The sequence below is a fragment of the Tenrec ecaudatus genome, chromosome 10 (assembly GCF_050624435.1).
Source record: "Tenrec ecaudatus isolate mTenEca1 chromosome 10, mTenEca1.hap1, whole genome shotgun sequence".
In the NCBI taxonomy this organism is placed as follows: domain Eukaryota; kingdom Metazoa; phylum Chordata; class Mammalia; order Afrosoricida; family Tenrecidae; genus Tenrec; species Tenrec ecaudatus.
In genome coordinates this window covers 135,728,170-135,752,462 of record NC_134539.1, presented here as the reverse complement: position 1 = coordinate 135,752,462, position 24,293 = coordinate 135,728,170, and the positions used below count along the sequence as shown (strand labels likewise).

General features: G+C 44.8%; 1 protein-coding gene across 2 annotated transcripts in view; it reads right to left on the bottom strand.

Annotated features, from left to right (window-relative positions):
- WIPF2 (WAS/WASL interacting protein family member 2) overlaps positions 1 to 24,293 on the bottom strand; it is a 41,509-nt gene that overhangs the window by 6,139 nt on the left and 11,077 nt on the right. For both annotated transcript variants that reach the window (XM_075561782.1, XM_075561783.1), the window contains exons 2-5: positions 10,785 to 10,916; positions 7,819 to 7,951; positions 6,992 to 7,108; positions 5,844 to 6,500 (exon numbers count right to left, since the gene is read on the bottom strand). In XM_075561782.1, coding sequence (XP_075417897.1) covers positions 5,844 to 6,500; positions 6,992 to 7,108; positions 7,819 to 7,951; positions 10,785 to 10,847 — 970 coding nt within the window. In that variant the 5' untranslated portion in view covers positions 10,848 to 10,916. The remainder of the gene's footprint in view (positions 1 to 5,843; positions 6,501 to 6,991; positions 7,109 to 7,818; positions 7,952 to 10,784; positions 10,917 to 24,293) is intronic.

Sequence of the window (24,293 nt, the reverse complement as noted above, 5' to 3'; positions counted from 1 at the left end):
CAACTCACGCGATCTTCCTAAACACCAGGGGGCTTCAAAGAGTTTGTGGAAAACAAAATGAAAAGACACTGAACTTTTCCCCATGGGTTTTTAAAGCCCCTTCATACTAAACTTAGTTTATTTTTTCAAGAGTTTTATATTTCCTCCATCAAAAAAGCTCAACTCCTGAGCTTCGACTCATCTCAGCTTATCTCTCTCATCTATTAGTGACCTGCTTCATTAGTTTGACCACACCTTCTCCTCCATCTCCCTTCATTCCTAGGGTGTTAGGTTAGCATCCTCTCCCACACACCCACTGCAGCCAGTGCAAACCGCCACCACGCCACTGTCCTGCAGTTACTCTGTCCACTGAATGCTCCTCTCCCCATACACTGTGTGAGTCCTGAGAGTCGGGCCCGGGTCAGTCCCACAGCCAAAAGGTACAGCTCCATGTTTGCTCAGGACACAGAATCACGTGCATTTGGCTCTTGTGACTCCCCCCTTTTCTGAAATGCCATCCCTCACCTTTATTACCAAAGTGTATTTCTCCTTCAAGGTTGAACTCAAGTTCCATTTTGTTCAAGACTTCTCCAAACCAGCCCACCCTGTTCCAGCCCTGTCTGCGTTCTCACAGCACCGTGTACGACTGATTATGGCCCAGGGTCATATTGTGGTCAGAGGCCACTGAGTTGTTCTACCTCATAGTGACCCTATGTAAAACCGCCCAGTCCTGCACCACTCTGCAATTGTTCTTATGTTTGAGTTCATTGTTGTAGCCACAGTTGTCCATCCACCTTCTCAAGGGTCTTCTGCTTTTTTGCAGCCCCTCTACCAAACATGAGGTCCTTCTTCAAGGACTGGTCTCTCCTGACAACATGTCCAAAGTATGTGAGGTGAAGTCTCGCCAGCCTTGCCTCTAAGACACATTCTGGCTGTCCTCCTTCCAAGACAGGGCTGTTTGTTCTTTGGACAGTCTGTGGACCTCTCAAGATCCTCGGCCAGCACCAGGATTCAAGTGCACCCCTTCTTCGGTCGTCCTTACTCAACGTCCAACTCTCACATGCACTCAGTGGAACACACTAAAACGAGCCATTTTCCAAATACATGTAGGTGGCGCTAACCAATATTCACCCTGGGAAGTTCCATATTCTCTCATGTTACTCCCATCGTTCAAATAAAAATGAGAACAACTCTTGGAATGACTAGCTAGGGCCTCAGGTGCTATTTCATGATGATCACACCTCATTTCTGAGACCACTGCCACCAACACCAAGAGTCATACTCAGACTGACTCTGCACTTGGGCCATTTGTGAATATCAAAGCCCGTATGAAAGTAGCCATCGATGAGAAAGTAGTGTTACGAGCAAGTATGCAGAAATGGAAACATCCATGAAAGATTAGGTGTAGGAAGCTTCCCAGTGGCAACATTCATGGACTAGATTCTGATGTGTTTAAATTATATCACTCCTATGCTTTGTGTGAACCAGTAACAGCAGGGATCATTTCTGAGTATTCCTTATGTCTGAGTACTGTCCTAGGCACTTCATATGCATTACACTTTTAAAAACTCTTACAACCACCTCTGGAAGGTATGTGGAAGCAAACCTAGTACCACCAGCCCCAGCATACTCCCGCGCTCCCCAGTCCCAGCACCCTGCTGTCCATAGCTCCCTCTTAAGCTAGAGTTACGATCCAGTGCGTGAGAACTCTGTCTTGCAGACTGAGATGGTCCTGAATGCCTCTAATAGTACATGGAGAGACTGGTCAGCCTGACAGATGACACTGCTGTGGTCAGAAGAGGAACACAGTGAGTAGATGATGTACAAGACAGGGAGAAGGTGTCCATAAGGCAGACTCAGAGGCTGGAGACGTAGGGAGGGGGCGTGGCTCTCGCGGAGGCCGGTGGGGGTAGGAGAGCCGCGGGACATGCGTGACGTGGCTTTAAAAAACTTTTAAAATAAAAATGGCAGACTCAGAATATCAACTTTCTCTCATTCTTTTCAAGGTCTGTTTATGAACAAGAGCTGCTAGAGCAAGCACTTGGATCTCCTTAACATCTCCCAGCAGATCTCTGAGTCTTGCTTTCTTTGGAAATCTGGCCAAGGGCACGCTCTTCCAGATCACATTTCCCCCAGACTTCTCAGGGCCTTTTTGAGTGTCTGCAACTACTTGTAGGGCAAGGCAAAGGGGACTTGGTGGGCAAGCTCGTTAGGACACCAGCTCAGCAGTGGGCAGTGATGAAATCCAGCCGAGGCTGGAGAGAGATCAGCGAGCATGGCGTCAGGGCCGTCCGCTCCCTCGCTGAGAAAGAGGGTCCGGCCAAAGCACTGGCTATCTCAAACAAGTTTTTGAGTCCCTGTCGGATCCCATTTTAGTATCGATTCAAGTGAGAGAGTCAGAATTGAAGAAACAACCCGTTTAAAGCAGCAGCCCTGGGCTGGGAGGTAGCCTTTTCAAATTCAAGATCATCCAGATGTTGACGAAAGCATGATGCTGTAGTCTTTCATTTTACCCATACTATCTTTTTAATTTAACCTACACAACACTTGAGAGATAATTTTATCCTTACTTTACAGGTGCAATTGAGGCTGTCAGAGTACAAACAACTTCCGGAACATGGAATTCTAATACCAGTCCAGTAAACAAGATGCTGTGAAGTCCATTTTGACTCCAACACTCGGGGGCTTTGCTGAGACAACTGGGAAGGCAGATGACTCCATACCCTTTCAAACATAAATAGCCCAGACTAAAAGCAAGAGAACACGCTGACACACTATTGCCATAACATGACTAGTACATCCATGCACTACAGGAAGCTTGTTGCATGAAACCACTAACATCCGCACACAACACCTGACAAAACACTTTTCATGTCTACCTTTCATTTCATAAGCAGCTCTGAAAGTACTAGTAAAACTCCCCTATCAACAAGGAAATAAGCTCACAGAACCAGAGTGCTCACAACAAACAGTCCTAACGCTGACGATCTCCCTGGATGGCTCTTTAATCCAGGCTCTGGTCACTGTTAAGAAAAGCAGCCTCTGGGCCTCAAGGCTGATGAGGGCCAAGGAAAAAGACCAGGCTATCACTTCAACATGTTCTTTAAACTCAGAGAATGGACTGAGGAGTGGGAAGAGCCAGGAGTCTGCAGGTATTCCCAGCTGTTCAGCTTAGCCCACTGATAGCTGCCTTCTTTTCTACTTTCACTCCTGGATGGCGTAGGAAAGACCTGGGCTCTGCTCTGAAACCCACCACCACTGCTCCAAAGGAGAGGGCGGAGCAGTCGCACGGAGAGCAGAACTGAGCATGTTTACTGCCTGCCCTTCGGAATACACAGTGTTACTCCGACCACACCATGTCCCCGACTGCCTTTCTTTGTGGGAATAGACTTGTTTTCTTGTATGGAAGATACCACTCTTTCAAAACGTCTTCATAAAACCACGTGAGAAACATGGGGTGGGATGGTCTGAGGTGCTAACAAATTTTTAATTCCTAAATCAAAAGTTAGGAGTGTAACCCAGGGCAAGAGCTAGGGAGCCAGAACTCAGGAAAGTAGTAGGCTATGCGCTACTTGGACTGCAGAACACACATCTACATCTGTAAGGCCCTCGCCAAGCAGCTTTGAGGGCTTCTTTCTGCAGGACTTCCCACCAGGGCTCCCGACCTACAGAGGCTGAGCATTTAAAAGCAAAAGGCCAGTCCAGAGTCCAATGGTCCAAGACTAAGGGGACCCCAGTATTAGGTCTAGGAAGGCCTCTTTCACTCTCCAATTTCAGTCAAGCTCCTTTTATCTTTTTTTAAGATTGCACAACCTCTCTGATCTTTTCTAGGGTTCCCTGGGAAAAGTTCATGTCCTTAATTCCCTCCAACAGCAGTTTAAGTTCTAGGGTCCATTATCATCCCTTCCCCTCTTTCCCTAAATGGCCCTGGATAAACACAACGCAGCACCTACTCTGCACCTGCAACATTCCAAGCTGCGCCCTCCCTATGCCATTCACCTCGCTGTATGCGCATGGCCCCAGTCTCCAGTGGGGTTTCAGCACTGCTGGCAACCTGCACCGAGCCCCGCTCCGCCCACTCTCCCACTCCCAGATGGCCATTTCACTCTTCCTCCTCCTCTTGCCTCCCTTACCTCCTTCCCAGCTGACGGGCTTGCTTGCTTTTTTACTGAGAAAACAAGCAAATCAGAAGAAACTTTCCACAAGAGACGCGTCCACCTACATACTGTGCCTACGCTACGGGAGGCGAGTATCAAAAAGTTTGTGGGGAAAATGCCAGTATCTTTTCATTCTATTTTCCCATGAGCCTTCAGAGGCCTTCCTTCCTTCTTGCTTCCAGGCTTGTCTTGGGCCCATTCTTCACACCTGTGGGTCAGATCCATCCCCTCTTGACTACTCAGGGGCATCACTCAGGCCATTTGTGTTTTCTCTCTCCTGCGTCCCTGCCCCATTCCCACACCGCCCCACTCTGCACTACAACATTCCATCAACATACACACAAGGGTAGGAGTAGGGAGGCAGGTAAGGGAGGGTGGGGGGTAGAGGCCCTTCATGTCCATCATCCTCTTCTAGAGCCCACTCCACAGGGAAACAGAAGAGATGTTTACACTCCTGCCTCTTTATCTTTCTCCTCCTACCCCTGCCTGAACTCACTCCAATTGGGCTTCTAACAGGCCCCTCTACCACATCATCAAAATTACTCAAAAAGATCCTGAGTCACTTGGAGATCCCCAAACGACTCCTACATTGCTAAGACCAAACTCTTCTCTCCGCCATCAATTCACAGGGTGTATCTGCAGCACTGGACACACTATCTTCCCTGAAAGAATTTCATTCCTTCTACGACACTCCTGGTTTTCCTCCCCCTCCCGTCCAGCCCCCCCCCCCACACACACACCTTCCTCACTGAAGGCTGTTTCTCCATTTCCTTGGCTGGGTGCCCTCATCGCTCTGACCGCTGAGAGATGCACTCAGTTTTCTTCCAGAGGATCTCATCTCCCACACGGTAGTCCTAAAGTTATCTCCCTAGCCCAGCTCTCTCCTCGAACATCAGAGCTGAATCGCCAACTGCTAATTCAGTATCACTTCTTGAGTGTTTCTGAACGTGAACATCTTCCCCTCCAACACCCATCTGCCTCATTCATTCAAAAGCCTCTCAAGTGGGCTTTCTGCCACACCCTTGCCCTCCTGTAGCCTATTCTCAAGATAGGAGTTCATGATCTTTCTAAAGATCTATCAAATCATGCCTCAAACACTCTCAAAATTCTCCAGTGGTTCCCTGCCCCACAGAGCAAAAGGCCATTTGCACAACACCCTGCAATGCCCTCCCATACTCCCTGCTGCCACTGTTCCCTCATGGGTTCTAATCCTGCCACCAGGGCCAACCTGCTCTCTCTGGAGTATGTCAGCAGTTCTCCTGCTTCAGGCTCATGTCTTTTGTCCCCAGTGTCTGCAATAGCTATGAGCTCAGATCAGTTTAGCCCACTCCATCAACTCTCTTCGGGTCCCTGCCAATCTGTCACCTTACTAGTAAGGACTTCCCTGACCCTCCCTGCAACCCCGATTCAAACGGTCACTGCCTCCCCACCTCAGTATACCCTATTCTTTTATTTGCATTCTTTTTCGCTATAGCACACTCATACATGGATTGATATGTTTATCTGACTGCCTGTGGGAACAGGAGTGTTTCACCTTTCCTATGTACCGTCCCTTCCTTATAACAGAGCCTGATGTGCACACAAAAAGCATCAATGAACCTGTCGGGATTAAGCACGCCTGTTCCTTCCCATCGCTGAAGGGGAGCTTGGAGAAACATGTAAAGTTGCGCACAAGGCCGGCGCTCAGGGAGAAAAGCATGCACTTACCTGCTCCTCGACTGGGAGGCTCTCGGGCTGGGGGAGGTGGCCTACTGCTCTGTAGAGAGGGGGAGGCTGAGGTGGGCGGAGGAGGCGCTAGACCTCGGACGGGCCCTGGAGTCTTCCTATGCAAAGAATTGTGTCTCTGTGGCAGCTCAGGGGCTGACTCATTCGTGGGACTGGAGGGTCCATTGGGGACCCCAGGAGGCTGGCGGTAAGGTGGTGGAGGGGGGGCCAGAGAGTGGCCACTTGGTCCTGTTCTGATATTCACAGGGGAGGGAGGTGGTTTGACTGGGGGTGGAGCAGGAGGTCCCTCTCGGCCGGGGTGAAGCCTCTGTCCAGGTGTCGGCGGCAAAGGTTTCTCTCTATTGTAGGCAGGGGTTTTACCGCTGTGCATAGGCAGAGGTGTGGGGGGTGCGTTGGCACGCCGCCCTGGAGGTGGCGGAGGAGGGGCAGAGGAGCTGTGCTTCATGCCAGGACTGTTGGTGGAATTAGGCCGAGAGAGGTCCGGCAAGGAGGGTCTCTGCATCCTGGGCAGTTCTGGGAGTGAGGCTCGGCTGCTGTCTGTGTCGTCTTGAGGGCGGCCGCTGGCTGCAGACCCTGGAGGCCTGGGGGCCACCGCTCGGGAACTGGGGACTTGCAGTGCTGGCTTACCAGCTAGGTTCTCTACAAATACACCAGACAAGAAGGGGTCAGCAGGATTGGGTATATGCTGGTTCGTTTATCTACCTCACCCACCCCCACAGTGCAGTCTACACGGGGGCACGGTGCTCCAACAATTCTGGATCAGGGCTCGTTCACAAATGTTACTGATGTAAATGAAAATATATTTTTATGTAATGCCTCAGCTTTTGCTTTATTCTACTTTCCATGCTCCTTCCTTCCTTCCTTCCTTCCCCACCTCTACCTCACTCCTCAATCCCAGATGTCCTACTGCACGTGTTGATGGGACACGGAGCTTCTGTTAAGGGTGCTGATGGTAATGGGTGGACAACATGATGACATGTAATATCACTGAGTTGTCTATGTAAAAACTGTTACACACAGATTTACTACAACTAAAAATGATTAGAAGACTATATATATAACTGGAAGAGAAGTTGGGGGGTGTTCATTAATAATACTCGGAGAACCCCAAGACGACAGTAATCTAGTACCTGAGAGGTCCTTGGCTCCGACTGGTCTGAGTTTCGGCACTCCTCCGTGGAAGAGCGCTCCCTTGGGCTGCAGGGCAGTTGCTCCAGAGACATGACCACCACTGCTCCCTTTGGGCTCTGGAAAGGAGGCAGCCATTCAGCGTTCCTTTCACAGCCCTCAGGGGGTGATCAAATCAATCCTAAGGAGAAACCCCTTCTCTAGCTGGCCTTTAATTTTCAAATTAACCAATCGTGCTTTTTGCTTTTCCATTTAATAATTTAAAAAGCTAGGTCTCTCTGCTCCACAGCAATCTGTGGAGTGGAAATGAACCCTGGCTGTGACGCAGGAGAAAGTAATAAAGGAGTGCGGCACCCCCCTTTTCTGGGTTAGGACACAGGGATCACTGGAAGCAAGAGGTGGAGGGGGTGCGCTGGAACTCTACAACTCTCTAAACTCTCCTTTCTAAGTCCACAAGGGTAAGAGGCCAATAGCTCAGGGACCCAGGTGTGAGAAGCCCACAGGCACGAACACTTGTGACGATTATAAAACCATACTTGGCTGCGGCTGAGAAGTTTTTAAGAATGTGTGTGTCTGTGGGAGGGGGGTCTCCTCAGCAAACAAACAGTGATGTGCCCCTAAAAAGTATGGGTTAGAATAGGAGATGGGAGTCTTAACCTTCAGAATGCTTCCCAAAGACCAGGAAGAAGCTTCGAAGATATTTAAATGAAATAGATGGAAGAGAGCCAAAGGCTATCCCTGGACTCAACAAAAACAATCCACGCAAGCCCAGCTAAGTCAATCCTGAGACCGAGGTGGTTCAGGTCCAGGAAATGAAGTTCAGACTTACTCTCCAGGATGGGAGCACTCCGGTCATTAGTGTTGGCCACCTTCTTCAGCTTGGTCCCTTTGCAGATGTCCTGTAAGAGGGCACCTCTGCCCCGCTGCTCATCTCTGCTTAGCTTGGGCTGCACTGTGTTTGCCTGGAGAGGAAAATGCAAGTAGGTCGCAAATGGTTCCTGCTCCTTCTATCACAAGCTCGGATACATGCCTTCAGGCAGACTGGGCTCCCTGATAAGGATGACCTAATCTCTGCCAGCACCTGGGCTGCCTATCCTAATCAGACACGCAATTGATACAATGACCCTCCTGTGACAGGTCCAGCCGTCCCTGTACCTCAGGAGCTCAGGACAGGGGCCTGCACTAATGTGAGTCTTCATGTCAGATGTCTAAAGGGATCATCTCCAGGCAAATATTTATTGAGCTCCTACTATGTCTGAAGTATTACTATAAGCACATTACTTGCATTACCTCATTTAAATCGAACTCTGCAAATACAGTCATTCAGATCTCTCTCCTGTCTCTTGAATTCCTCCTCCACTCTCCATCCTCATTGCTGTAGTGCAGACTACACTCAAATTTCAACTGCAATACCCAACCACTGTCCACACTGTTAAGAGTGACCTTTCTAACACAAAACCAAACAGGTCACTCCTGCTGCTGTTGAAATGCTTCCACACCTTCCTAGGGAAAACCCTTCCCACCCTCAGTCAACACTTCCACTTCACCTTTGCATGGCATTTGCTCGTGTCTGCACTGCATAGCTGCCGGCTCTCTCACTCTGCATCCTCGACTTCAAGTGCCCGCTGTCCTCTCTGGCTCACCTCTACCCCCCTCTAAGACTCAGCTCATGTAAAATCTCTCCTCTAGAAGCCTTCTCTGACTGCTTCCTCCAGCGAACCACTAAGCCAGGTAGCCTCTTCTCTGGCCTGCCCACGTATCTGTCCTCCTCATTATGCTGTGGCTCCTATCTCTGGATAATGGGACTACAAATGATGTTCTAGTAATTATCTGCGTACTTTTCTCTTCGTTATAGAATATTTTCTTGTTGTAAAACACTAAGCAATACACAAAAATGGAGTACCATAATCTGAATTTTCTAAACTGCACCCCAACCAGAGTCCGACTCTGTCCTTGTGATGAAATTAGTATTTTCTCTGGGTTCAGTGAAAAAAAAAAAAAAAAAGGTTGAGATCCTCCCCACCCCCTGCCCCCTCTACACCCCGAGGAGTAACCTTTGCCCTGGTTTTCTACCCCAGATGGTTACTTTGGTCCAGGTTGATTAACATTTCCTGGGAAGCCCTAAACAACTTGTGGTTTGATTCTGTCAGTCTGGTCCTGGGTTGCGGCCTGCCCTGTGATTGTTATATAGCAGGAACCAGTCAATATACTACGCAAATCGAGCATCTGGCCAGAGAAGAGAGTTCAGTTCAGTTCGCGGGGGTGGGGGGTGGGCCTTAAAACTGATGAGGAGTCTATTTTTGTGTGGACCAGCGGTTCTCAACCTGTGGGTCGAGACCCCTTTGGGGGGTCAAATGACCCTTTCACTGGGGTCATTTCATAACAGTAGCAAAATTACAGTTATGAAGTAGCAACGACAATAATTTTATAGCTCGGGGATCACCACATGAGAAACTGTATGACAGGGTCGCGGCATTAGAAAGGTTGTGAACCGCTGATGTAGATGATCCCACAGAGCTTGATCAGACAGGAAGCAGCAAAAAGGAGAAAAGGTGAGGGAAAGGAGGCTGAGAACCTCCTATAAGGGCTCTCACACTGCAGACAGGCCCTGGAGAAGCCCAGCAGCTGAGCAGGAGCGTGAGGGATGGCAGGACCGAGCCCACCTGCTTCCTGATCCTGACTTGTACCCTACTGTTTGCATTAATAAGCCACTTCCCTGTCAGGGCGTCTGAGAGTTGTGTGGCCGCTGCAAGGAAGGAGCAAGCCCAGAAGAGTGGAAAGTGCTGCAGGGGCTGCTGGCGTCAGACCTGGTGAAAGGGTTGGAGAGGGAGCTGTGTTTGTGCACGACCCCCTCCCCTCCAACCAGCTTTGGGCAGATTATCTGGCCATTCACTAACCCCCCTGGAGTGGAACAATTTCTGACGTGTCCCCAATAAAAGTCTACTGAGTAAGCAACTAAAATGGCGTGATTTGGGACAATCATCCACAGGGACAGTCAAGAGACACCCTGGGCTCTCAAATCCCACAGCAACCAGAGTCCCAACTTTCAGCTACTCCACTTACTGGGTGGCTGTCACATGAAATTTCATCTAAAGAGGGGACTAAATTCATAAGTAAATACACGCAATCAACTAACTGCGGAAAAAAGCACGGCCCAGTTGCCAGGCCTAGCTCTGAGGAAGTCACTTCTTTTTAGGGCACCACCCGCGGCTACTGGTTCTCAAAAGCTTCTTTACCTTACAATTTTAGAGAGCCAGGGAGCACATGGGGTCCCACTCGTCTGTAGTGCCTTTTTCCCTCCGAGATCCAGGTTGACATCATCTTACCACTAAGACTTCAGAAACTGCTTTCTTTCCTGGGGGCCCAGTCAGATGTGATGGACTCAGAAAGGGAGGGGACCAGGAACTTCAGAAATGAATGACACGGCCCTCGAAGGAGCAAATACTAATAGGGGAAACAGTGTCACAAACTACATGTGACGAAATTAGGACAAGGAAATAAGATTAGCCTTTACGGTCCGGAGAGGCTCTCTCTGAAATCTGAAGGAGCTGTTTATCTTCCATCTCTATGTACCACATGGTCTTTGAGCCCCTGGGTCTCATTCGAGGTAGCGCTAAGTATCCAGTAACACCAACAGAGAATACTCAGATGCAAGAAAGTGAGGATTAAAAAGCAACCTCAAAATAATGCTGTGCCAGGGAAATCTAGACTGTTAAACAAGGCAGTTTAAACAAAAACGAACACCCCCCACAATATGTGAGGGTCACTCAACCATCTGATGGAAGGCCTACCTACCTGAGTAAAAGTGGGAGGTGGAGGAGGACCAGGTGGGGGTGGTGGGGGAGGAGGAATTGGCATCCTTGCCCTACTCCCAGTTGGCACTGCTCTCTCTCCGTTTTAATTTGCAGCTTTAGGTCACTCATATACCTGTAAATGAAACAGAAATTCATTAAAACAACCCGTGACCAGAGAACCAGGCAGGGGACTGGATGTGACACTAGATCGAGGGACTAAGCACCTCCTCTAGATCCACTGAGATCATGGGACAGCCTGGGCTTGACAAACTTTTTTTTGTAAAAGATCAGATAATAAATATTTTAGGTTCTGCAGGCTATAGTCGCCGTTGCATATTCTGTTATGCCTTTTTTTTTACAACCCTTTAAAAGTATGAAAGATGGTCTGAATGGACACAAATTACTGACACCTGGTACAGTCACATTCCTGGAAGCTGATTAGAGAACCAGCTACTTGTCAGGGCTCAAGACATTTAACACAAAACTATGCAACTATCTTCCTGGTACAGTGTGCTAGGTGGTCCTCATTTTACTCCCCAGTCAACAACTCTCCCTACAACCTGTCCTGATGAAACTCCATTTCTTATCCTTAAAAAAAACAAAAAAGGAAGCTGGGAGACAGCGGTCAGTCTACGAGATGAAAAAAATAGTAATTTACACATTATCAAGGGCTCATGAGGGAAGGAGGGAGGGAGAGGGGGAAAATGAACTGATACCAAAGGCTCAAGTAAAAAAGAAAATGTTTTGAAAATGATTATGGCAACATATACACAAAGGTGCTTGACACAATGGATGGATGTATAGATTGTGATAAAAAGCTGTTTAAGGGCCCCCAATAAAATGATTTAAAAGGGGGGAGGTGCCAAATTAACCAGCCAGCATGAGAACAACTTGCTCCCAGATGACAAGTTCAATACAGAATAGTAAACTTCACCAATCAATCCATGAAAGAACTGATTTTAAGCAATGTGATTAATGAGGTGAGGATACAGAGAGAAATTAATGGTAACACTTAACACAGGGGAAGACCTGTGTCCATGCCAAGCCTGAAGATCAAACCTGCATGGTAACCTACTGGATAGACCTGGCTCTAAACTCCTTACACGAGGGATCAAGCCATCTGGGACAAATGGATCCCTCCCTCCGACATTTTTCTCCTAGGTCTCGGGAATGGTGAGAGGAAGGGTACATTTTCCAGAGAACAGCGGGATCAGAATTATGACTATGGTGACCCAGTCAACCAGCACGACAGACTCAGATGAAGAACTTGACAGTGCTTCAGTTCCTGGGGTAGGTCATTCCAGGGGCAATCGTGTCTGAACTTCCCCCTCCATGGGAAATAACCTTCCTGCTTCCCGTTTCAAAGCTTCATCTTTCACTGACAGGGATCTAAGACATCAAAATAGTAAACCTTCATACACAGAACATCTATCACCAGGGGGCAAATTGAAAATAAAAGAAACATAAAGAGAAAAACTTTTTGTTCTTTTTGAATATTCTGAACTCGCCCCCAAGCTCCCATAGGTTTCTCCAAGAAGTTAGCAGGACTCAACAGGAAAATAATGGTCTGTTCAGAAGCCCCATCTTTCTCCTGCAGAGCGGCTGGTGGTTTTGAACTGCACACAGCTTACAGTAAAAGCAAATGAACCAAGAAGACTTCATAAAGCTCCGTGGCATGGAGGTGGTGGGTTTACAGAGCTGATTCCGTGTGGCAGAGCAGACCCTCCCCGCTGGGCGTGCTGGTCCGAAATCACGGCCTCAGTTGGCCCGCTGGGCGAGCACTAGTGCAGCATGACCAGGGCTTACGCGGCGGTCCTCCACCTTCCTCACGCCGCGACCCTCTCGACAGTTCCTCCTGTGGTGCTGACCCCCCAACCTCATCACTGTCATTTAGCTACCGTTATGAATCAGGGGACCCCTGTGAGAGGATACTTCGATCCCCAAAGGGGTCGCGACCCACAAGTTGAAAAATACTGGCTTAAAAGTTCATGGTAGAAAGACAAATTTCAGTGAACTATTTTTTAACCATAAGTCAAATTCAGGCCTTCTGGAAGCATGATTTCAATCAAGAATGCAACAATACTGAGATTAATTAAACTCGAGATTAGATTTTAAGAGGAGAAAAAAAGAGGACTCTCTCCAGAATCTTAAAAAGTTTTTTATTTCTAATCTATTAAGAGATACAAACCACACTGTGCTCTTCAAAGATTTGGATTCTCGAAAGTGTTTTGAGATGGCCTCTTCTTCAGCAGTGAGTTAATTCTCATTCCCTTCCTTTTTAAAAGCCTTCCTCGGGTGTTTCACATCACTTCCAGATGTCACGTTTGTCCCAGAACTCAAAGGTAAGGCTTCGTAAAACACAAGCAGTGCATCTTTAAAAAGCGCCTTCTTGTACTCAAAAGAGCAGCCCTAATTTTCTATTAAATTTCCTAATGTTTCTCTCTACATCTTCCTATATCGTTGTCAAGAATTAGACCCTTTGAATTAAACCCCTTGTCAAGAATTAGACATCTTTGGCCTTAATTAGAAAAGTCACTGACTACTTGCTGCCTTTTATATTTAACATGTGAAAAATCCAACTGAGTTTATGTACGTTCCTTATATTTTGAAATATCTAAGAGGTATCCTAGTTACAGTAAGAGCTTTTATTCATATGGCATTCTGCTGCTATAAAAGTCAAGTTTGAAGTACAAATTATTTTTAAAAAGAAAAAAAACAAGAAAAATGGTAAATCTTGATGCCATCTTCTACTTTCAATCTGAGATCTCAGGTAAGAGGCACGTTCCTTTGATCAGTTTTGATTAAAGAATAAGTTACAGTTTTTGTATCAACGTACCCCCAAAAATCCCATGGGGGTGGGCAGGGGGATGACCTCAAAAAAGTAGGCTGCTTTCCCCAACAGAGTCTAAACCAAAAAACCCAACCCAATGCCCTTAAGCTGATTCTAACTCACATCAAGGACCCCGGAGGGCAGACGGCCACCTCCTTGTCCTAGGGGGCAGCTGGGGGGCTCCAACCACCAAGCTTTCCAGTCAGCAGCCAAGTGTTTTCATAACTGCACCATCAGGGGTTTTCAATAGACTAAAAGAGCCTCACTTCAAGGCGTCAACAAAAACTTCTCTTTCTTATTTATTCAGTTCCTTAATAGCTTATTAAATCTTCCAATATAAAGAAACAGAGAGAGGGCGGTAAAACAGACATGGGACGCTCTCCAAAAGACCACAGGTTCTAAGGGAAAAAATACCACAGTTCTGCCTACTGTGTTTCTAGATCCTTAAAGACAGTTGTAGCTTAAAAAAAAGAGTTCCAGCTGTTCCCTGAATGGAATTCTTCTGTTCCCATAGTTCAAATCAGGTGTTATCTTTCAAGTGTCAGAGACAGAACACAAATGTTAGAAGGCAGTGTTCTAGGACAGGGAAAAAAAAAAATCACATAATGGAGACCAGGGGGTTGATTTGGTATATTTGAATCCTGGCCAGGAGGAAGGGCAGCCTGCTGTGGCCTCAAGAACCCAGTGAGGCAGGATGGCGAGACTGCCAACACGGACATTCACAATCCACTGTTGAGCGTCCTTCAGCACAGCCACGAGCGGTGAGCCATTCACATCTCCCAGGTTCAAAATGGACAAGTCCACTTCGCATATTTCTCAGTCAAGTCTTCAGTCAAATATAATAGCACAAAATTAAAAATAATTGCAATAAACAAAACAGCAACAGCAATAAACAAAACAACAGCAAAAACCAAACTCAAGTGGAAAGAAACCAGGAATGCTGCTAAACAATCTACAATGCATAGGATAGTCCCACAACTGAATTATCTGGTCCAAAATTTCAATAATGTTAAAGTTGGGAATCTCTATCCTAGATGATGAACAAGTTCCTACAATCTTGGGTCTAGGGGAAGAACAAGAAAATCAGTATGGTAGCATCTCAGTCAAAAGGAAATGAAATCATAAAGGGAGAGGCCATGAGCAGGGTGGAATGTGCTTTTGGAAAATTTTCTGGGGGAGGGGGGAAAGGGTGAACTCTCTAAAGAAGTGAACAGAGCAAGCCATATGAATATGGGGGGAAGAACACTCTAGACAGAAATCATTTTAACTAATTCCCCGAGGTGGATGTGAGTTTGATGTTTTAGAGAACAAGCAGAACCCGAGAGTGGCTCCCACAGAAGAATGGCAAGAAATAAGGCCTGAGGCCTTGTTAACCATCCTCCACATCCAAATCTCTAGCCAGCAGGAGTAAAAGACCAACGAACCTAAAAGAACAAGCTCCTTCACACCCAAGTAAGCCAGCAATTCAATCAGGTATCACCACAATCCCACAAACTGCACGTGATCCCTTGACTTACTCAGTTAAGAGATCCAGAAACTAACTGGAAGTCTTCCAGGCTTAAAAGTCACTGGATGACAATGGGACAGACTGTCCTCTTGTCCTTCAACTTTGCTCCTGAAAAGCAATACAGTGTGGGGTCCAAGTTTATTACCATAGTGGTATAATGACATCCAGTCCCAGGGCCAAAGAACCCAATCAACATGGGAAGAGAGTCAGCAGCTGCCCAAAAGCCTCCCGACTGCTGTAGGAGCCTGACAGGTTTCTGTGAGTAAGTAGAAACTTATGTCAACACAGACTTAAAAAACACCTCCTGTGTTCTTGGACAGACTACAGTAGGGGCTTTCCACTAAAGTATGCTTGATTTCTCTAAAGTAGAATGGCTTATCTTTTTTAAAAATCATTTTGAGGGCCCGTACAATTCTTATCACAATCCATCCATCCATCGTGTCAAGCACAAAGGGGAGAATGGCTTATCTTACATATATGTAGCACAGCAAAGAGACCTTTACGTAGTTTGAAAATAATCCATCGCCCTGTTCTCTCAGTTGAAAGGGTGCTACTTCCTCCATGAAAAGCAAGCCAATGTGGTAAGAGTTGTATGAACCCCTAATAAATTGTTTAAAAAAAAAAAAAAGCAAGCCAAACCTCTGAGATCGAAGTTTATCACGTGTTGAGGCAGAATTAGATAACATTTTAAGGTTATTTGATTGGGGGGGGGGCAATTTTTCCAGGTGCAAGCATTTTTACTCAATGGAAATCCAACAAATTTGATTGATCCAACCTTCCCAACATGATTTTGAAACTGAGAATCTTATGACTTGTATAAATAAATGGAAACTGGGTGTTTTATTCTTTAGATCAATAAAGAGGGCAGAGGCAGAAGAAATTTAACTTTCCACATGATGAAATCCTGTCAAACATAATTTAACTATGGACCAGGGATGTGATACGGCCTTGCTAACATGCAGAAGACACTGGAAAGTGGATTGTTGCAGGTGCAGTGGGTTAAAGTGAAATACCCTCTCATTTGATCTCCCTTTCATAAAGGACTTATTTAAATTTGTTCTGGTTTTTTTTTTTACTGTTTTCTGCTTTCTTTTCGATTGAGGCCCTTTATCTGCTTTATTTTGTTAGTGTTTGTCTGTTTGTCCGTATATGAATTCTCTGAGAGGTAAACCCTTAGAGACAGGAACTGGATGAGTGGTTCCTTGAGCATGGCAAAAAAGGTTGTGGAGAAATGGGGAGCTCATAACAATGAGTACGAGAATTAAGAAAACATTCTGATACCAAGGGCTCAAAGTAGAAAGAAAATGCTTTGAAAATGATGATGGCAACATTATGTATAAATGTGCTGACACAATGGATGAATGTATAGGTTGTGATGAGCGATGTAAGAGCCCCCAAATAAGTATTTAATAAAATAATAATAATAATCTAAAACTGATTGTGGTGATGACTGTACAATACTTCTTGATTTGATTGAAATGTTTAATTTTATATTAAGTGAATTATATGCCAATAAAACTGTTGGGGACAATATCAGGATCTATCCCAATAATGCAGTTTTTCCCTCTATGTAGCATTTTTCTCTTGTTTCAGATTATCCTTTTTTTATATTTGTTTTTTTTTTTAAGTTGAGAGCAAATGCTCCGAGAATTTTTTTTTTAATATTTCAGATTATCCTTTAAAACCCAGAAATGTAAACTCAAAAGTGCATTTATTCGTATAGCATTTAAGTGGTATCACAGGCTATTCCCAAATGCAGGGCAACCCAAAGCCAAGTTCTGTCATCTTAAATTATAACAAATCAATGAGATGACTACCCTTGTGTTCAATTAAATAACCACAGCCCGAAAGAATGGCTTCATTAAAATGATGACTAGAGATAACTAATGTAAGAGCAACTGTAAATTAAATGTCTGAAAATCATCCAAAACAGAGCTTAGGGAATGATCTCACCTCACATCCCCATCCCTCATCCCACCCTTAAAAAGCAAAGAGAAAACCCTTTGATTGTCTCAATAATTGATGAAACAAAAACTCTGATTTAGCACTATTTCTGTAACCTCATTCCCCCAAACTGATTCAATGGCACTTGCAGACATGTAAGAGCGTTCTCTCTAAAGAGCTGTTCCTCTTGGAGGTGATCCAGCCCACGTCAAAGCCAGCCTGGAGTTTGGCTAGTAACAGGACAAGTTTCCAAGAACTGACTACTCGGGTACCTCTACTAAGGTTGCTGTTTGGTTCCTGAGCTCTGAGCGATTCACAGCAACCAAGGAGCAGCTGCACACCTCTCACGTCCAGAAGCTTTAGACAGGCGGTGAAGAGAATGGAAGGAAGGCAAAGGCAGTCAATGGCAGAAACACACTTCCCATCACATGTCCAAAAAAGATGCAGCGTACATTCAGGGCAGATTAATCAGTACATCTGTCATCGAAGTCTGAGTCAGTCAAAATTCAAATACTGCGGATAAAGACAAAATCTTAGAAACGTATAGAGAAAAATCAGCTCCCATGCAAAGAATCCAGTCAGAACACCATCAAACAACACAGTACAACTAAAAGTTAAAGGACCACAAAGCAGAAATACTATTTCCAACATAGAATTTCTACCTCACCAAACTATCAACATGTGGGAGGGTAGAAGGTAGTTACTTCAGACATGCAAGAAAGACCTCAAAACAAGGCACCCCTACTTATCCTATGGTCCTTTTCCCACAAAGCCCATGAGAAAAGGTGCCCGTTTATCTGTGCGACTGTACTGTGAAAAGATTTATACTTCTGCCAGTTTGGAGACAAATTAGTGATTGGTCATTTAAGGAAAAGAAAAAGATGGTAGCCATATTTAGAGAAAATAAAAATTGTAAAAGAAAACTCACTGAATTGGCTACTGAGTTTGTTGTCTTCTTTCAGTAAACAAACATTCACTTCTACTCCCTTCTATATTGGAGGGGCTGAAGGTCTGGAAACTACATTTCCCAGAATCCCTCGCTAGAGGGCTGTAGTTTTGATTCCACAAACACAAGTCATTCATTCAAGATTGGGAATCTTTAAAAAAAAAAAAAAAAGGTTGGGAATCGTGTGAAGATGAAGAAAGGCATGTGCTATTCTGCTTCTCCAATAGCAGGGCGTGATTTGCAACAGTTTTCCTAAAAAGCACCTGCTTTAGTGTCTACGCCAGCCAAGGTCATTGATGGCAGTTTCTTGCCATCTCTGTAAGGTGGCTCTCCCTTACTTACGCCTTCCAACAATTTTATAAGCATCTAAACCCCTGTATTGAATGTCTTCCTGTTCAAAAGCCCCTGAATAATGTTTTCTTTTTTTTTTACTTTATTGAGGGCTCTTACAGCTCTCATCACAATACACACACACACACACACACATATATACACACATTGTGTTAAAGACATCGGTACATACGTTGTCATCATCTTTTTCAAAACATTTTCTTTCTACTTGAGCCCCTGGCATCAGCTCATTTCCCCCCTCCCTTTCTAGTCTGTTTTCGTGATTGAACCCTGATAAATAATATTGAAATATGTATTATGTTAGATGGATTAAAATTATAACCTATCTAAAATTGGGAGGAAAGCAGAGTTAAGAGAGTAATTAACAGCAAACAAAAACAAGTGTCATCTTTCAAAGTGGACAGTCAACAGATGGTATCTAAGAAATGACAAAACTCAAGAAACAGCAGTACCCGCGAACTGCTTAGGAATCTGAGATCACCTACATCAGGAAAAAACTAGACTACTGAAAGTGCTCTGCTGAGGAGAGCGAAACGGAGCAGCTGTGTTCCTTTTATTTTAAGTCTTGTAGGACTATTTGACTTCTTAAACTATATTTGCTTACTACTTTGATGAAAACAAACATTTGATTAAATGTTTAAAAAATCTTAACACTGTATATGCAAAATCAAGCTTTGGACTGATCAGATTTTCAAAAATACAGTTAACACTGGGTATGTTAACAAGACAGTTAAGAAGAATAAAAATTTTAACACTATAAAAAATTAATAGACCATTATGCTTGTGTGGAGTAAAAGACTTAGTTTTACCCTAAGTGTGTAGCTTAGTTAGGCTTTGGGCTGCTAAGCATGAGGCTCAGCAGTTCAAACCCACCAGCCATCCTCAGGAGAAAGATGAGGCTTGTCTGTTCCCATAAAGAAACCCCACATACAACTATTATAAGTCTATTTGAATTTGGATTGGTGAGTGACTTATGCCCTTGGCTCCAGACAAATAGCCACAGGAGAGCGCCTGGAGTGCCTTGGCTGGGTCTTCCAGGCCATATCTAAGACTACGTGGTGGCAAGCAGGATCTGGCCAGACCAGAAAAGCCTCACCTGGGAGGTCAGTATCAACCAGTCTCAGGAGGCATGATTTATCCTCTCCCGCCTAATTGGGCAATGAACTGAATTCTAAAACTCAGAGTGCTTCCTGATTAACCACAACTTGGACTCTCGGGAAGGTAGCCCATGGGTTAGCTGTAGTAGCTTTGAATTGGGAGACTTGCCTTAGGTGTCTCTTCACTTGTATCCTTTTGGTTATAATAAATTTGTAATTGTAACCTGTTACATTCAGTGAGTTCGCTACATTGATCCAGCAAGTTATCAAACCCAAAGACACAGCAGAGCCAGTAAGTCATCAAGGGAGTTATTTGAACTCCTTATGTTGCAGCTGGCATCCTGAAGGGAAAGTGGGAAACCAGCTCCAAATTAGCAGATGGTGTCTACTTATTTGGCTGTGTGAAGGATGGTGTCTTTTTAACTGGTTAGCTCTGACCTCCTACAGGTGGGCTAGGGTTACAGAGAATGCGCCCTGGGGTTAACTAATGACAAAACGGAGAGGTAGAAAAGCGAAGGGTAGCGCAATCTCTGTATTTGAACCCTGAGTTCATGCTGATTCTTACCACACAGCTTGATTGTAGAACCTGTATCTCAGATCCATTTCAAATGGAAACTGGCTGACTGACGTGACCTGAATTTCTGCTACAGCCTGGGTGTAACCAGTGTTCACCACCCCATAGCTTCCTCTAGGAAGTTCCTGTGAGAGGAACTTCCAAGTCATGATAAGAAATGGACCAAAATTTAATGAAAAGAACAGAAATAGAAGATGAATTCTACATCAATCACCTACCTTTGGGTCTATTTTTAATAGGACTATTGAAATATAAAAACAACTTGGCAGTGAATGTACAAATGTGCTTTACACAATTGATGTATGTATGGATTGTGATAAGAGTTGTATGAGCTCCTAATAAAACGATTAAATTGTGAACACCCGATTTGTAGGACAGTTAGGGCAGCTGGAGCCCAAAACCTGTCTGCAGAGTAGCTAATCAGATTAAGTCTCTGGCAAACCCCCTCTAGCCACAGGCAAGGGTCTCCAACAGGTGTACTTTCAGATAGCGATCACTGTAATTGGGATACATGGTCAATTGACCTCCCTCTTGACCCAACCCAAAGTTGGTCTAGGTGCAAGTATTTCTTGCTTGTTCCATGACAAAAATTCCTTCCCTGGCTTTTAAAATATTGATAGTGGTCTTTTTTTTCTTACTCACTATTGTATTTTTATCTTTATGTTACTATAATTTTATCGTTAGTTTTTTGTCCTTCTGTTGGGTCTTCCAGTTTGGGAAGCACAGTAGTAGATGTACAGAGATAATGACTGATGCAAGGGTGTGTAGGGGATGGAGGAGTTGGGGGATGGGAGGTAAGGAAGGGTGAGGGGATTTGGGGAACAAACAATGAATGCAGGAGGTGGTAGGGAGCACTAGAACTGTGATTATACAACTCATTTTAAAAGCATTTTAACCATGGAATTATGTATGTGATACTATATCAAGAAAACTATGGGGGGGAATTAACAATCTGGAGGGGGAAAAAAAGGGACTGACAGTTGGGGGGGGGAATAGGAGAGGGGAAGGTAGGGAAAAGGAAATGGGTGTTAACAACCCCAGGGATAAGGAAACAACAAGTGATCCAAAATGGTGTAGGAGGCCTGGTAGGGCTTGATCAAGGGCAATGTAACTGATAGGAATTACTGAGACCCAAGTGAAGGCTGAGCATGATAGTGGGACAAGAGGAAAGTAAAAGGAAATAGAGGAAAGAACTAGGAGGCAAAGGGCATGTATAGAGGTCTAAATACAGACATGTACATATGTAAATATATTTATATATGTCAGTGGGCAAATAGATCTATGTGCATATATTTATAGGTTTAGGATTAAAGTAGCAGATGGACATTGGTCCTATACTAAAGTACTCCCTCAAATGCAAGTATACTTTGTTCTATTAAAATGGCATTCCAAGATGCTCACCTTCCTGAAATGATCACTGAAAACAAAGTGGGTGCGTAAGCAAATGTTGTGAAGGTCGCTGATGGTGTCTGGCTATCAAAAGAAACAGTGTCTGGGGTCTTAAAGGCTTGAAGATAAACAAGCAGCCATCTAGCTGAGAAGCAGCAGAGTCCACATAGAAGAAGCACACCAGCCAGTGTGATCACTAGGTGTCGAAAGAATCAGGATCAGGCATCAGAGAACAAAAATCATATCATTGTGAATGAGGGGGAGTGCACAGAGTGTACACCCAAAGCCCATCTGTAGGCAACTAGACATCCCCTTACAGAAGGGTTGAGGGGAGGAGACGAGCCAGTCAGAGTGTAGTGTAGCAACAATGAAACATACAACTTTCCTCTAGTTCCTAAATGCTTCCTTCCCCTCTATCATGATTCTAATACTATCTTACAAATCCGGCTAGACCAGAGGATGTACATTGGTACAGATCAGAGCTGGAAACACAGGGAATCAGTGTGGAGGGAGGTCAGATGCTTACAGACATCCTCCCTGAAGGCAGTCACTGCCAGATTGCTGCCTCACCCCACCACAGGGGTGGGCCTGCTCTCTGCTGCTGGAGACAATGGATTAATGGCCTGAGCCAGGGAACAGGCCAAACTGGCTCTGTGACATCCAAAGTTAGGCTGCCATCCTGTATATAGGATCCGCCCAGCTTGCTTGCCACATGTATACCCCCAATCCCTCTTCCTATTGCGTGGATTCCCCCTAGATCACCCCCTCCCATTACTATATTACCTATAGCACAACCCCTTCCTGTGACATACATCTTCACCTGTAATTAGGGGGCTTGCATGTCCCCAGAGAATATAAAAGCCTGGGTTGGCATTAAAGATTCTCTCTCTCCCTCCACGTGGATCACCAAGAGGTGAGCATGCTACCATGAATTGTGTCTGACTCCATTTATTTCAATACTTCTTTCTCTCATGCTCTCTATAACTTTACTATAATCTTTACTTATTATCGCTGTACAATTGCGCCTACGGGACCCGTAATGATGTGTTAGGGGCTGGCTTCCCCTGACAAATCAGGACAGATAAACCCCTCAGGACCAATAATGAAAATAGAGATACCAGGAGGGGAAGGGGAAGGTGGAGGAGAAAGGGGAACCAATCACAATGATCTATATATAACCCCCTCCCAGGGGGGTGGACAGCAGAAAAGTGGGTAAAGGGAGACATTGGATAGTGTAAGACATGACAAAATAACAATAATTTATAAATGATCAAGGGTTCGTGGGGGAGGGAGGGGAAAAAATGAGGAGCTGATACCAAGAGCCCAATGTTGGGAGTCATCCCAACCATGCTGTCTAGCAAAGCTGCAGCCTGGCAGAAGAATTTTGTGCACTGTCATGTTTACCGCACCTGGAGCGGATGCTAGGCCTGTCTTGAGAAGTACAAATAAAGCCAGATCTAAAACTTGCTTCTATACGATGGGGCTTTCCTTAACCTGAGGCATTGGAGAGGCTTAGACAGCGAGGCATCTTTGGGAATTCTGAGGAGGGTACGTGGGAATTGAGTGAGGAAGAGACCCAAAAGTTGAGGTCAGAAGAGAACATGAAACCCACCGAAAAACCCTGGATTCCATTCAGATTAGGTAGTGGGAGACTCTTTTGCCCTCCCCAATATAAAGGACCTTATAGACCGCCTCCCCCAACTGACGCCCCTTTTACCTTGGACAAGGGCTTACATAGAAGGAGAGAGAACAGTTAACATTAATAGAAAACACGTAAAAGGGGAAACATTAAGTCTTTGGCAAAGAATCAGACGGTTTGGCTCCCCATGGTGCCTCAGGAGTATAAAAAATAAAAGAGACATAGGTAGACAATGGAACAGTTATCATGGGAGAGTTTGTAAAGGAAAATATTTAACTCTGAGAAGCATTTAACTCTGCTTGTAGATATTAGGCTTTGAAGTAGCACATGAGGTGGTTTCATTATGTTAAGTTAGTCAACCAGGAAAGAAACATTGTGAGCAAAAAATAGGGCAGTGAGTAGGATATGAGTCTAACAAAATTTTCTGAACACTTCAATCAAGAATAATATGTGACCTATAAGACCAGCAGTATAAAAAAAAAAGACCAGCAGTACAGGGGGAAAGAACCAGGGAGAGGACAGAAAGTGACAGAAAAAGTACAGACCTTACAATGGTCTTTTTATCAGGTTTTAGTGGAAACAATAAGGGTGGCTTTGGAGTTAATCATCAGGCATTGTTTTTATGTACTGGTCTGCAAAACTTTTTATGGCATAAATAAAGTTGTTTGGAAGAACTCAGCAGAGAATGCTTCCACCAGAACATCTCTCGGGTCTGTCTTGTCTGTGGTTTGCCGACTCCACACCTCACCTTCTGGTATCCAGTTCAACCCTCCCGGAGCTGGACTCCGTAGGCTCAAGTACAAAGAAAATGTTTTGAGAACGATAATGGCAAAAAATGTGCTTGACACAATGGATGGATGGATGGATAGTGATAAAATGATTAAATAAAATGATTAAAACACTATGGGGAAAAAAGAAACTAAATTTGACCAATGGTTACCACAGGTGAACAGAAAAGTGTTATTGGTTGGGTAGGGGGTCCTGAGTTTATGTCGATGGTGGTTGAATAATTTGGAAAAGGATATCAATAGTAGCTGTATAATACAAAGAGTAAAATCAATAGCAATGAATTATACAAGCAGGAGTTGTGGAATTGGGAAAATGCTCTGTTGGGTATACTTTTGCCACAATTAGTAAAAAAACATGAATAACAATGACTATAAGAAAGAAGAAAATGTTCTATAGTTGAATATGACAATTGTGTAACTCTTCTTGATATTATTGACTTATATG